Genomic DNA, 15,124 nt, shown 5'->3' on the forward strand with positions numbered 1-15,124 from the left:
AACAAGACGTGTTATCTTACTCTTTATTGTATTATACATATTGATATCCCTGTCAGTAGAGTAGGATGTTATTATAGGGACTGTTTATACCTATTTGAACATACTTGATCTGCACATTGCCATCCATTGGTCAGCCCTGAAACATGTATTTTATAGCCCATTTCTCTGCAAGTCAATATAAGTATTATACACCCCTGATGCTCCCTGTTAATAACGCGCATGTGCCTAAAATAGAAACATAAAAGAAAGGCTATCCAGTGATAATGTTGCTGTGAAAATGGCCGCCAGGTGGTGACATTTCCCCAAAAAGGCACCCTCCAGACAATCAAACACTGTCCCCAAATATTCTAGGATTGGAGGTAATAATTTGTCATTGTACACCTTCTAGAATGTTTGGGGAAAGGACTGTAGGGCTCAGGAAAACTAAGTCACTGGATACCATAGAAAGGAGGCACCTGTACATCATGGGTGACGCAACTACTCTGGACACATATCCCCTAAATGGACTCCATATCTACCTATACTAATAATATTCTGACCCCTGCACCTGTTACGGGTCGTCTTAAAAGAACTCGGAGGAAGGTCTTGCTTTTCAGCATGCAAGCCTGTAGAGAAGCTAGAATGCTATATCCTTTTCTGCTCCTGAGGCCTACGGGTTTGTCGTTGCATAAGTTGACACCCCGTGCCAAGACGCAACTGCCAGTGAATCTGCCAAACTCAAGGACCTTGCTCTCCCGCGTCCACCCTGCACCATCATGAGTCTATCTCCAGGTATGGCATCCACAACTGTTGCTGGATTGGCCTCCTCCAGTTACGTAAACCACAATATTTCTACATAGATGGCACAGATGGCATACATGGCATAGTGTAAGTAGATGTAGTTCTTACTTTCCACCTTCCTCTCCAAGAGAGCAAGTCTTTCTGTAATGTCTCTCTTCATTTCACTGACCCGAAATGCTCTGTGTAGGAAAACAGAAAGTTAATTTGGTGATTCATGGGCTAATATTATTAGATCTGTCATGAATAATACATTCGTCATAGATGTCCATTGCTCTCTGCCTGTAACCACACATTGCAGATGTACATTGCCAGGGCTCTATGTGAACAGTGTCTGATCGCATAAACCACAATGCTCTTCATTTTAGGCTGCAGGTAATTTGGAAGGAGGTGGACACGTTTAATGCCATTATCATAACATTTATGTTTCATGGCTCTTTTTTTGTTGCAAAGATGTTCCTTTGCAGAGGTCAGTTCACAGAGGACACACACAAGCTCCACACACACAAGTTCCAATCAAACCAACATTGGGTCAGAGGTGCTGCAGAGAACATGCTGTGCCAGCCACAGTAGAGAAATAGAAGAAACAAACCAACACAAGAGGGAGAAAGGAGTTATAGACAACGGGAGAAAAAGTATTAACCATGTAAATAAGTGAATAGAACTGAAGCTAGAAGGAAAAGAAATACCAACACTGACTCAGAGCCCTGGAGGATGTCCCTGGTGGAGATTAGAAATTATTCTGTTTGGACAATTATAAGCACTTTTCACTGTTACGGCAACATTGCTGCAAACACACTCTAACTAGGAGCTCTTGAAATGTAAGATTAGCACTGCATTAAATGCTGCATGGGCAGAGGTATGCCATTAGGGCCCACATGTGCATGCACAAACACTGTTTGTGCATGCACTGGCGGCTGGGGAACAATTGTAAGTGGATCTAGGTCACCTGGCCTAAGCCCCGCACGCCTGGTGCCTTCCTGGTTGCCGCTCTTTTTCACCACTTAGCAAGCCCCGCCCACCTGGTGCATTCCTGCTTGCTGCTCTTTTCCCTACTTAAGGAGCCCTGCAGCCTCTTTTCCTTTGCAGCTGGAGAGCAGGTGTAACTGGATTTAGGTCGCCTGGCCTAAGCCCCACACACCTGGTGCCTTCCTGGTTGCCGTTCTTTTTTGCCACTTAGTAAGCCCCGCCCACATGGTACCTTCCTGCTTGCCGCTCTTTTCCCTACATAAGGAGTCCTCCAGCCTCTTTTCCTTTGCAGCTGGGGAGGCGGCGTAAGTGGATCTAGGTCACCTGGCCTAAGCCCCGCCCACCTGGTGCCTTCCTGGTTGCAGCTCTTTTTCACCACTTAGCAAGCCCCGCCCACCTGGTGCCTTCCTGCTTGCCGCTCTTTTTCCCTACTTAAGATGCCATCCAGCCTCTTTTCCTTTGCAGCTGGGTAGCAGGTGTAAGTGGATCTAGGTCACCTGGCCTCAGCCCCGCCTACCTGGTAACTTCCTGGTTGCCGCTCTTTTTCACCACTTAGCAAGCCCCGCCCACCTGGTGCCTTCCTGCTTGCTGCTCTTTTCCCTACTTAAGGAGCCCTCCAGCCTCTTTTCCTTTGCAGCTGGGGAGCAGGTGTAAGTGGATCTAGGTCACCTGGCCTAAGCCCCGCCCACCTGGTGGCTTCCTGATTGCCGCTCTTTTTTGCCACTTAGCAAGCCCCGCGCACATGGTGCCTTCCTGCTTGCCGTTCTTTTCCCTACTTAAGGAGTCCTACTGCCTCTTTTCCTTTACGGCTGGGGAGCAGGAGTAAGTGGATTTAGGTCACCTGGCCTAAGCCCCGCACGCCTGGTGCCTTCCTGGTTGCCGCTCTTTTTCACCACTTAGCAAGCCCCGCCCACCTGGTGCATTCCTGCTTGCTGCTCTTTTCCCTACTTAAGGAGCCCTGCAGCCTCTTTTCCTTTGCAGCTGGAGAGCAGGTGTAACTGGATTTAGGTCACCTGGCCTAAGCCCCACACACCTGGTGCCTTCCTGGTTGCCGTTCTTTTTTGCCACTTAGTAAGCCCCGCCCACATGGTACCTTCCTGCTTGCCGCTCTTTTCCCTACATAAGGAGTCCTCCAGCCTCTTTTCCTTTGCAGCTGGGGAGGCGGCATAAGTGGATCTAGGTCACCTGGCCTAAGCCCCGCCCACCTGGTGCCTTCCTGGTTGCAGCTCTTTTTCACCACTTAGCAAGCCCCGCCCACCTGGTGCCTTCCTGCTTGCCGCTCTTTTTCCCTACTTAAGATGCCATCCAGCATCTTTTCCTTTGCAGCTGGGTAGCAAGTGTAAGTGGATCTAGGTCACCTGGCCTCAGCCCCGCCTACCTGGTAACTTCCTGGTTGCCGCTCTTTTTCACCACTTAGCAAGCCCCGCCCACCTGGTGCCTTCCTGCTTGCTGCTCTTTTCCCTACTTAAGGAGCCCTCCAGCCTCTTTTCCTTTGCAGCTGGGGAGCAGGTGTAAGTGGATCTAGGTCACCTGGCCTAAGCCCCGCCCACCTGGTGGCTTGCTGATTGCCGCTCTTTTTTGCCACTTAGCAAGCCCCGCGCACATGGTGCCTTCCTGCTTGCCGTTCTTTTCCCTACTTAAGGAGCCCTCCAGCCTCTTTTCCTTTGCAGCTGGGGAGCAGGTGTAAGTGGAGCTAGGTCACCTGGCCTAAGCCCCGCACACCTGATGCCTTCCTGGTTGCCGCTCTTTTTCACCACTTAGCAAGCCCCACCCACCTGGTGCACTCCTGCTTTCCGCTCTTTTCCCTACTTAAGGAGTCCTCCAGCCTCTTTTCCTTTACGGCTGGGGAGCAGGAGTAAGTGGATTTAGGTCACCTGGCTTAAGCCCCGCCTACCTGGTGCCTTCCTGGTTGCCGCTCTTTTTCACCACTTAGCAAGCCTCGCCCACCTGGTGCCTTCCTGCTTGCCGCTCTTTTCCCTACTTAAGGAGCCCTCCAGCCTATTTTCCTTTTCAGCTGGGGAGCAGGTGTAAGTGGATCTAGGTCACCTGGCCTAAGCACCACCCACCTCCTTAGACCTGCCTCTTCCTTCCTGCTCTTAACTCTTAGATCAAGGGCATCTCTCGCCCAGGCGTCAAAAGTGAAGGGCAGTCAAAGAAAACAGCAATTCCTATTCAGACCAGGAGGATCCAGGGTCCGACCCCCTGCTAAAACAGCAGGTAAGCATGCACCAACATGGGCTTACACCATCTGTCCCCACAGGCCATCCCCACCCTCTCTGGTCCCCTCGTGTTTTCCATTGTTCCCTTGTGCACCCCCTTCCCACACACAGGAGTCTGTCCGGATACATTCTGGTTTCACCATCACAGTCTTGTGGCCAATGCTGTATTTTACTTTTATGGACTTCAACTCATGCTGGACTTCCTTTCCATCTTGTACTCATGGTGGCCCGGAATCATGCTGTTCCCATCTTCATCTTGTATCCTGACTTGCAACATTATGTGTTACTACTGACTTATGCAATTGTGTTCGCTCTCCCCTCTTGCTTCTCCACTCTTTTTGACTGCTTACTCTCGGTTCTCTCCTCCTCTCCCTTTCTCCCTTCTCCTATCTCCTCCCCTTACTTTCTTCTATGCACTTACTCTATCAGAATTGGCCCTGGGCCTAGTATGATAGCAACCTCATCTGTCGCTCCCCCATCCCCTTACTGTCCCCCCTCCCTCCAGCACTACCTGAAATGTTGTCAGGCCTAGTACGATAGTCGCTTGCTTTGTTCCTCTGCTCCTTTTCTGCACCCCTCTCCCTCACCTTTTGTTTTTCTCCAGCTCTACCAGAAATGTTGTCAGGCCTAGTACGGCAGTCGCCTGTCTGTTTCCATTTCCTTCCCACTCTCCCCCTCTGTTATCTATGTCTTAGCTCTTGCACTATCTGAAATGACGTCTGGCCGAGTAGGATAGTTAATTTCACATCCTTACTGTTCATGGCCTGTAAGAATGTTGTTGTATTTTCCCTTGTTCCCTCCCTTGCCTTGAAGCGCTTTTAAAAACATTGTGTATAGGCGCTATATAAATAATCTATCAAATCATATCAAAATATTACCCCATGCACAAATTCTGGTAGCATGTGCGCAATCAAGTTTGCTTCAACACACATCTAGTGCAAGTGCATTTGCAATGGCATTGATGTGATTGTGCAAGTGCAAGCAGTGTGTCAGCATGTGCAAACTGCAGACATACCAGAATAAGATCCCTATGTGATCCGGAAAGATGCTAATCCACAGGAAAAAGACACTGCAAAATATCTGTTCTGTTTACTTGATCTGGCAGGATGAGGTGGTTGAAATCATCGTGTTTCACTGCCAGACTATGAAGTGTGAGATCATCCTCGGGGCATTAGGTGTTTTGTATTTGTACTGTTTTTATAGAATGCAAATTGCATCTCCGAAATAAACACAATGATGATGGTGACAGAGCTGACCAAGACCAGAAGAGGGAGGGATAGAACGGTTCTATGTGATCTTAACAAAAAATGAAATAACAAAAACATTTTTAACAAACCTGAAATACCGAAAAAATACTGAATGTTTTTATTTTTTTTTATTGATGGAGAGTTCCTCTCAAACCCCCTGTTTTCCTGAATGTTTATAACCCCATCCCAAACCCCTCCCACCCATTTGAATCCCTTACCCTACACCCCCATATATATTTTTAGTTAAAACATCTGTGTTTTCCGTATTTTAGGTTCGTTAAAAAAGTGATTCGTTGTTTGAAATTCGCTAACATCACTGGACACTGAATTCAACAAAGGTAGCAGGCGCCCCTCTCTCGGAAGAACAAGGCATGATAACCTGTTCAGTGGTTGTTAACCAGATTGAGAGTTCGCAAGCATCTTCTTTTTGCTCACTGTTCTTAGAGAGACACAGCTTCACCTCACTGATGATGCCCAACAGGGCTGAAACACGTGTATGGCGTTGCTGTTGGTACTCTTGTTCAGAGGAGAATTGCCTAGTATTTCGGTGCTGGACTGCCCCTGGGCAGGACAAAGACTAATATGCAGGGAAATTTCTTTTCTGTGAAAGGGACAGTAAGCTAAAGACTTGGAAGAGTCTCTCCCAGGGGTTACTCACCCAAGAACAGGTAATTGGGCTGTGTTCGTGCTGGTAGAGAGATTCCCAGACCCCCCCTTGTTTTGCATAAATTAACTTTGGGTCTTACCCTAAATTAACAGGGCGATCCAGACGTGGACCTCTTGCTCACTGTTCTTAGAGAGCCACAGCTTCACCTCACTGATGATGCCCAACAAGGCTGAAACACGTGTATGGGGTTGCTGTGGTACTCTTATTCAGAGGAGAATTTCCTAGTATTTCGGTGCTGGACTGCCTCTGGGCAGGACAAAGACTGATATGCAGGGACATTTCTTCTCTGTGAAAGGGACAGTGAGCTAACGACTTGGTAGAGTCTCTCCCAGGGGTTATTCACCCAAGAACAGGTCATTGGGCTGTGTTCGTGCTGGTAGAGAGATTCCCAGACCCCCTCCCCCCACATGTATCACTGGATACTGGCTAGAACATTTGACAAGTGGAGAACATCCAATAGGGCAATTCGGGCAGCCAGCCCACAGCCATTTGGTACCCTGAGGACATCAAAGTCCAGTTATTAGAGCACTCAGTCTCCATTGAGTGATGGCTCATCACTCAGTAAGGTGCAGACTCATTAAGGATCTCTTTTTTAGATGGCGAGGAGTAAGGAATGTTATTTTCATGCTGCACAGGAACTGTAATGCTAGAACTTGATGCCTCTGCAGAAGGACACAAGGAAACCTGCGTGTTGGGGTGAGGAAGGGCTAACTGGTGATGGGAGGAGCCACTTAAGAAATTGGGTGGGGTGGAACTGCTAATCTCATAAGTGCCTGCCTGAAGCGGTTATCAGTTGGACTGATGTGCTATTGCCTCGGGTGCATGTTTTGGATCCTTCTTTGTTGGTCATGCAACACCACTGTATAATTGCTGCTGTAGGAACAATGTGGTAGTGCCACAATTCTACTCGACTACTAACATTGCATTGTTGGGATAGCTCTGCTTTACGAATGATATTGCAAACATTTTTTGTCGGCAGAGTTTTTGCTTTTTGATTATATCAATATGACTTTTGCCTAAGTGCTGTGTTCTGTACTGAACGGTAACCGTTTCAGTTTTGAAGTATTGATATACAGGAAAGGCTTTGATATCTGGCACTCTTAAAGAATCAAGGTTGCCGGTCGAGAAAATATGCCAGTTAAAAGGCATTACCCATTTTTGCCAAATGGCAATTTTGCCGAATTTATTTTGATACATTTCTTGTCGGTTTTTTTACTACAAAATCATACATAGTAAGTTTGGGTAAGGTATATAGTAGGAGGGTGGGAGGGTGGAAAGGAGGTTGCTAGGAGTTCTTGTCCCTGCCCCTGCCCCTTTTTGCTGGTAAAAAAAGCAATAAAATCGGGCAAAACCATTTGGTGAAATTTCCATTCTGCAAAAATCATTTGCAGAACGATCACTCCTCTGGATTTCCTCCCATCGATTTGTATATTTAATTGTCTAATCCCTCTTTGCTATCCTTCCACCTTGAAACCTTCTGACTTTCCTACGCACAGACTACTGTCTGGTAACTCCCCGGCAGAGCCACAATATACCGTCCCTCCGACCAAAGGTTTTGCTGCAATAAGACCACTATGGCGAAGAGAGGCGCAGTATAAATACTTAATGACATAGCATTTGAAGTTTGTCAGCAGTTTTTCATGTTAAATTAGTGATTTAATTCTCATGTGAGAAGATATGTTCCAGTCGGGACCAGTGCAAGGCTTTATAACACCCCACACCATGTCCCTTTGTGGCGCACACTCTCCCTTGCATAGTGGCACTCTCTCCCTTGCACAATGATGTTACTAGGCCCAGTGACATTGAGAACGCACAAGTGCAGGGGAGAGGGAAGGGGGAAAGTGCAAGGGGCAGGGGAGGAGTCGAAAGTGCTGAACACATTATCAAAGCAACAACAGGTAGTGCGGCCAGCTTGTGGCAAATGCAAGAATAAGGTGCAGGAAGAGGACTGTAGTTTGTAAATACATACCCAAGTGCAAGGGTCACCAGGAGGCAGTGCAGGTACAGGTAAAATAGCACCCCCCTGATGGCAGTCTGCTGGCAGTGCACAAGGCAGCTGCCTAGAATTGCCTAATAGCAGCACCAGCGCAGGTTCCCTTCTGGCTGCACTAAGCAGCAGGTGAGCAGCAGCATTTTGAAGGCACAGCAGGTGGCACAACAAGTATTCTCTGCACCCAATGCAATAACTGTTCCCAAAGCCCAGGCGTGAAACAACTCGGCTAGGCTTGCCCGGACCTTTTATGTAAACGTCAGCCTAGAGCAAATGTCCTTTTGTGTCTATATGCAGAAAGGAACCTGCTTTGTTTACCTGGGCATTCTCAGGTGCCAGAGTAAGGTGAGAATCAATATAGACGTGCAGGGTCTTCTTTTCTTTGTCTGGGGTGGGACACTAGCCCGATCTTCAGGCCGGATCAGGTATGGCTAAGTGGATGCTGCGGCAGGCACAACCCTAATTTCAGTTTTGAACCCTGTTGTTGGACATTCAGGAATCTAATATCAGGAGGCCGGTGGAAAGAACACCCTGAGGAACTCCAGCAGTTGGACATAGCTTAACCATGCATCCTACTTCCTGCACTCGCTCCCCTAGGAGACTACGCTCATATCTCACTGCGTGCACAAATGTAATACCAAACCTAAATCAACCGGTGATCGCGCTCAAGGCATTGTTTTGACAAGTACTGATTGATGTGTTCTGAAAATGTAAAGTTATAAAAGTGAAATTAATTCGAATTTCATCTATGAAAGACAGACCAGCGAAAAGCAATGAGATCTTCGTCCTTCAGCCGCATTCTGGATGTTGCAGTCCAGGATTTAGCGTTGGGATGGCACCTGTGGAGCCTTTGCTCTGGGACTAGGATGAGTCCCGACTCAAAGATGATGTTTGCCCTTCACAGGGGGAAACTGAAATCGATGTCTTTGCTATCACAGGGGGAACATTTCGGGACTTTATCACCTATCCATGAGTGGAAGTGCTACGTCAACGGACAAACCTATTGAGTCGGTCGCATGCAATTGGAGGCTAATGCAGACAGTCAAAGACCGCATGAACCTCCCGGATCACATTCATCTTCTTGTAGCTGCTTAAAGCACCTCTAGCTTTCTCTAGCAAGGACATAGGGGCCGTGGCCACCTCATGAGCTAAATGGATGAGGGAACCAGGGAGATCAAGATGCAGGGACAAGACCCTCCTTTGGAAAAGGCTCCACCCATGGAAACCTTGACACCAGGTTATGCTGATATGGCTGTCTCTTGATCCAAGCGCCCACCTCCTTTCTCTGCGCATTCTCCCCGTTACTGGAAAAGGCCTGGACCAAGGTTGCATGGCTCCATCATGCACACAGATTGAAACCACCGGCCCTCTTCTCTGAGAGTGGTGCGCGCCAGAGGCACTAGGCCAGGGATGGACCAAAAATGGTACATTTGGGCTGCTTCCCCCCCCCCGCATCCCCTGACACACGTAGAAGGCCCATAGGCACCAAGGTACCAGATATGTCGGCCTCCTGCCACAGTCTCTAACAGAAAGAAACGGATTTAGACGTTGTCCTCAACACGGGGGATTTGCTGTGCATGGAAAGCGCAGTTTTCTCCAGAAAGGTTCAGTGTTAGCATTTAAAGATGTCTTCCTCTATTCTCATGCTCACTCGCTCCAGGAACTGGAGGGAGCGTGGGAAGTCTTTCAATCCTTAAGACTCTGTCAATAAGGCTTAGCTTTCTTTGGAAGTCCTCCTCCATTCCTTCATCCAGCCCTAGATGTGCTCAAAAAGGGATCTGATACAAAAGTGAGACTCCAAGATAATTTGAGGTGTATTGTGCTTGGACCTATGGTATGTTGGCACTCCAAGGTGTTCACTTTATTTTATTTGTACAACACCTGGAGTGCTGTGTTGCTTCTTGATCTTCTTTTCGGAGTTTCCTGGTTTACCAGATACCTGGACCCTGCAGGAGTGGAGTGCCTGGAGTGCAGGAGTGCCTGGACTGCAGGAGTGTCTGGAGTGCAGGAGTGCCCAGAGTGCAGAAGTGCCTGGAGTGCAGGAGTGCCTGGACACTGCAGGAGTGCCTGGAGTGCAGGAGAGCCTGGAGTGCAGGAGTGCCTAGACCCTGCAGGAGTGGAGTGCCTGGAGTGCAGGAGTGCCTGGAGTGCAGGTGTGCCTGGAGTGCAGGAGTGCCTGGAGTGCAGGAGTGCCTGTGGAGCAGGTGTTGCTTCTTGATCTGCTTTTCGGAGTTTCCTGGTTTACCAGATACCTGGACCCTGCAGGGGTGGAGTGCCTGGAGTGCAGGAGTGCCTGGAGTGCAAGAGTGGAGTACCTGGAGTGCAGGAGTGGAGTACCAGGAGTGCATGTAGTGCAGGAGTGTCTGGACCCTGCAGGTGTGCCTAGAGTGCAGGAGTGCCTGGAGTGCAAGAGTGCCTGGAGTGCAGGAGTGGAGTACCTGGAGTGCAGGAGTGGAGTACCTGGAGTGCAGGAGTGCCTGTAGTGCAGGTGTGTCTGGAGTGCAGGAGTGCCCAGAGTGCAGGAGTGCCTGGAGTGCAGGAGTGCCTGGAACCTGCAGGTGTGCCTGGAGTGCAGGAGTGGAGTGCCTGGAGTGCAGGAGTGTCTGTAGTGCAGGTGTGCTTGGGGTGCAGGAGTGCCTGGACCCCGCGGGAGTGCCCAGAGTGGAGGAGTGCCTGGACCCTGCAGGTGTACTTGGAGTGCAGGAGTGCCTGGAGTGGTGGAGTGCCTGGAGTGCAGGAGTGCCTGGAGTGCCTGGACTGCAGGAGTGCCTGGAGTGGTGGAGTGCCTGGAGTGCAGGAGTGCCTGGAGTGCCTGGACTGCAGGAATGCCTGGAGTGCAGGAGTGCCTGGAGTGCAGGAGTGCCTAGACCCTGCAGGAGTGCTTGGAGTGGAGGAGTGCCTGGACCCTGCAGGTGTGCCTGGAATGCAGGAGTGCCTGGAGTGCAGGAGTGGAGTGCCTGGAGTGCAGGAGTGCCTGGAGTGCCTGGACTGCAGGAGTGCCTGGAGTGCAGGAGTGCCCAAAGTGCAGAAGTGCCTGGAGTGCAGGAGTGCCTGGACACTGCAGGAGTGCCTGGAGTGCAGGAGAGCCTGGAGTGCAGGAGTGCCTAGACCCTGCAGGAGTGCCTGGACCCTGTAGGTGTGCCTGGGGTGTAGGAGTGCCTGGAGTGCATGAGTGCCTGCAGTGCAGGAGTGCCTGGATTGCAGGAGTGCCTGGAGTCCAGACGTGCCTGGAGTGCAGGAGTGCCTGGACACTGCAGGAGTGCCTGGAGTGAAGGAGAGCATGGAGTGCAGGAGTGCCTGGACCCTGCAGGTGTGCCTGGGGTGCAGGAGTGCCTGGAGTGCAGGAGTGAAGTGCAGGAGTGCCTGCGCTAGATTATGTCATTAATCTATGCTGTGTTTTCGCCACGGCAATTTTACACATTTGCATTTTAAACGTGCAGTTTTCACCGCAGTCTGTTTCGAAACTGCCGAGTTAATGTTCGAACGGACAAAGTGGCAGTGGCCACAACATGTAGATGTTAATGTTAATGTTAAAGGATATTTGTACCGCGCATGGTACTGCGCTAAACAGGGTTTGCGTAAATATCTTTGCTGTGGATGTTATATGTTCAGCTTCGTCAATATATTTTTTTGTTTTCTTTTCTTTTGATTTTTATTAGCTTTTTCAAATGAACCACACTTCTTTATCTGACTTGCATGGGTTCTTTGGGGAGCGATTGCGTTTTTTGTGCTCTATCAGCGAAGAATTACACAAACCTTTCAGTGCCCATGGCAGATGCTGGAAGTGCTTTCTCAGAAAACCCAATAGCCTTGAATATGAAAAGATGAAGTGTTGTTATTTGCGTGGCTCTTGCCATTTTTTCGGATTGCATCATCAGCCCCTTCAAGAGCAGGTGAAAGAACACATTATCTTGCATTATTACAAACTTTCAGCACATCTCAAAATGTTCATAAAAATAATACACATTTCTATACTCCGAGGCAAGATTATTATCTAGTTGTTATGCATTATCCTATGCCCTTAAATGTCCTAGATAATAGCTCGCTATTTCAAACTGATAACTACTACCAAAACAGACTTTGGGGCAATTCTAGTCTCATTAGCAAGTGAAATATGCGAATAAATCCTGAACATGACGTATATATTTGCATGTTTTTTGTTCTGGTGACAATGAACTTGAAATGTTATGTCTGATGTGCCAGGAATACATTATTTTCCCCCCGCTGTAGTGTAGATTAGCATTGAAAGTGCCCCCGTGTTTATGCCCTGGAGGTGTTTCTTTGGAGATAAACTGAGTTTATATTAAACAAGTCGTCATAGTAAGTCATTGTGCTGGAGCCTCATAAAACCTGTGGGCTGTGGCACATCTTTGCATCACGGCTCTTTTTCGCATTTCCCTATCATTGTCTCTTTTTCAGTGCACTGGATGCTCTCTGGGTCTTTTCAACATCAAATATCATGTCTTCATGTGTCCATTTGTCATTTTATAGGTATGCAGTGATAAAATTGCGGCAAAAATGTCGCCTGGACAAATAAACGCGGCATTGTGGTTTGACCAGTTTAAGGTGTACCCCATTACACCATTTAAGGGTCTGGAGGCTGCGGGGGTGTCCCCCGCTCCCCTTAAATGGTATAATGTGTCTGTGGGTTGCGGGGGTGTCCTCTGCTCCCCTTAAATGGTATAATGGGTCCAGGGGTTGCGGGTGTGTCCCCCGCATCCTTTACATGGATTGCGGCGGCAAAACCACAGCCTTTTTGCCGCAATATTTTGTGTCCACAGCCATTTTTGCCACGATTTTCAGACATGGAACCATTTTATATTAGCACGTCTAAGCCGTTATTGACCTCTTCTCAACCAATTAGACTGTTCGCATTCATTTTTATTTATTTATTTTATTTTATCTACTTGTACCGCGCCGATAGCCTAAAGGCATCTGGGTGCAAACACTGAGACACGGACAATAAACTTGCTGTGAGACGGGACACATAACAAAAAACATGCAAGGACCGCTGCCTAATGAATCCTATGCTGTCATGACCGGTTTTTCACTTGAAGAGGTATGTTTTCAGTTTTTTTTCTAAAGACTATGGGCCTCATTACAACTCCAGCGGAGTTGTGTATTTTTTCCAGCACCTGGCAATGGGGAATCACTAGAGCATTACAGCCCCAGGGTTCCCTGAAGCGTCAGAACAAATTAATCCCCATTCCCATTTGAGTCCCATAGTTGTCAAAGTGTGCGAGCGGGTGACTTTCCGCCCACCAGGTCAGACCTGGCGGGCAGAAAGACACCCGACCAGCAAATGTACTCTGCCGGTCCGGTAACAACTGTGCCGGTAAGCCTACCGGCACCATTTTTACTAGACCGGCAGGGTTGTAATGAGGCCCTACGTATTTAGACTCAAGTCTTAGTTGTATGGGTAAGTTATTCCATTTGGTTGCTGCCATTACTGGGAAGGCTTTGCCCATGCCATTGGATTGCTTATGGGTCATAACTGTGATCTGGCCCGAAGCTTCAGACCTCAAGCCTCGCCCGGGTACGAATGGGTGATCTTTTCCTTGAGGAATGCTGGGGTTTTCCCGTACAGACATCTGTGGACTAGGGTCATAGTTTTAAACAGGATCCTGTCTTCCACTGACAGACAGTGCAGAGCTACTCTGTCATTGCTGATATGTTCTTTCCTTGTTTTTCTTTTCACAATTCTAACTACGCTATTCTGAATCACTTGGCATTTTGCTATGCACCACTTATTAGTGCCTAATAGTAGTGCATTGCCATAGTCGAGTCAGGACAGTATGGTGGCTCTGGTGATGATCGCACAGTTTTCCTCACTCAGGTAAGGTTGGATAGCTCTGAGGAGTCGAAGATAGTATGAACAATTCTTGTTCAGGTACATTACCCCTGCTTCGGCACTCATGGAGGCTTCCAGAAAAAGCCCCAGTGTTTTCACTTTCCCTACCACCTGTATAGGGGAGTCATTGATATTAAACGACTCATATTGTGGACCAAGATTGGCCCGGGCTTGGTGGAAGCCGAAGCCCATCAGCTCTGTTTTACTGCCATTGAGGCACATCCAGTTCTTATCCATCCAAGGTTCAATTGTGTTATATAATGCATTCCCTTTTCGTACTTCATGGCGGAGTTGACGCTCAATTCTACCACCGAGTGTCATCTGCATAGCTTGTAAAATGCGTTCCGATATTATCGAGTAGTACGCAGAGGAACCTGAGGTAAAGGTTGAACAGGAGTGGTGATAGGCTGGCACCCCGTGGGATGCCACAAAAGATGGAAGTCTCCTGTGAGAATTTGTCACCCCAGTGGACTTTCGATTTCCTGTCTGCTGAGAAAGATGCCAACCAGCTGGTGGCTTCTTTGAAGCAATTGGCCACCTACTCCAGTGCCAAATGGAGCTGTTGGTGGTCCAGTAGATCAAATGCTGCACTTAGGTCAAGGAGTATAAGTAAACCGGCATTGCCTCTATCTATGATGCTCAGCATATGCGTTTGCAATTCCAACATTGCCGTCTCCATGCTATGAGCTGCCCGGAAGCTGACTGTCGATTATGCAAGATATCATTTGCCTCAACGCAGGATTTCAATTGAGCTGTGCCAACCTTATCCATTACCTTGAGTAACAAATTACAGTTTCTTATTGGTATCAGGTTCCCTGGCTCCTTTTGATCCAGGTCTGTTTTTTTCACAAGAGGTTTGATGGCAATTCTTTTGATACTTGTGGATACTACACTGTCACGGAAGGAGGCACTGATGATCTTAGTGAGCAAGAGGGCAAAGATGTCTGTGTTCTCCAGAATCATTTTCAGGGGGAGGATATTCTCAGCACATGATGTTGGTTTCATTGCGGACAGCATTTTAACCATCTCCTTAATTGTGATATTCTGAAATGTAAAACTTTCCTGGTGATTCAGTGGTTTAATCAAGGTAGGTGGATTGATTTGGGCCTCAGTCGCTGGTTGTGCAGCTATTATCAATTCCCCTTCATTCTTGATTTTGATTTTGTTTGAGAAGGCTGCCTGTACTTTATCTCAATCTGCCTGGGATGGAATGAACATAGGAGACAAGGCTCTTGGTTTTTGGATAGATTTGTGAATTTCAAATAACTTACTGATGGAATTGGCGGCTAACCTGATCTGTTCGTTAAAATTGTTTTTTTTTGCTTTGTAAATGCCCTTTTTGTAGGTCTTCTCGATTTTGCTCCACTTTTCTTATTAGCGTTTAAGGTAGCTGTGTTCCCACCC

At 48.1% G+C, this 15,124-nt stretch overlaps 1 protein-coding gene across 1 annotated transcript in view; it reads right to left on the reverse strand.

Annotated features, from left to right (window-relative positions):
• LOC138487311 (high affinity cGMP-specific 3',5'-cyclic phosphodiesterase 9A-like) overlaps window positions 1-14,725 on the reverse strand; it is a 163,210-nt gene extending 148,485 nt beyond the window's left edge. The window contains exons 1-3 of the mRNA XM_069613918.1: window positions 14,495-14,725; window positions 11,626-11,750; window positions 889-959 (exon numbers count right to left, since the gene is read on the reverse strand). Of these exons, the coding sequence (XP_069470019.1) occupies window positions 889-959; window positions 11,626-11,750; window positions 14,495-14,725 (427 nt within the window). The remainder of the gene's footprint in view (window positions 1-888; window positions 960-11,625; window positions 11,751-14,494) is intronic.
• Between the last annotated feature and the right edge of the window lie 399 nt (window positions 14,726-15,124).

Source organism: Ambystoma mexicanum, chromosome 9, assembly GCF_040938575.1.
Source record: "Ambystoma mexicanum isolate Mex_15411 chromosome 9, UKY_AmexF1_1, whole genome shotgun sequence".
In the NCBI taxonomy this organism is placed as follows: Eukaryota; Metazoa; Chordata; class Amphibia; order Caudata; family Ambystomatidae; genus Ambystoma; species Ambystoma mexicanum.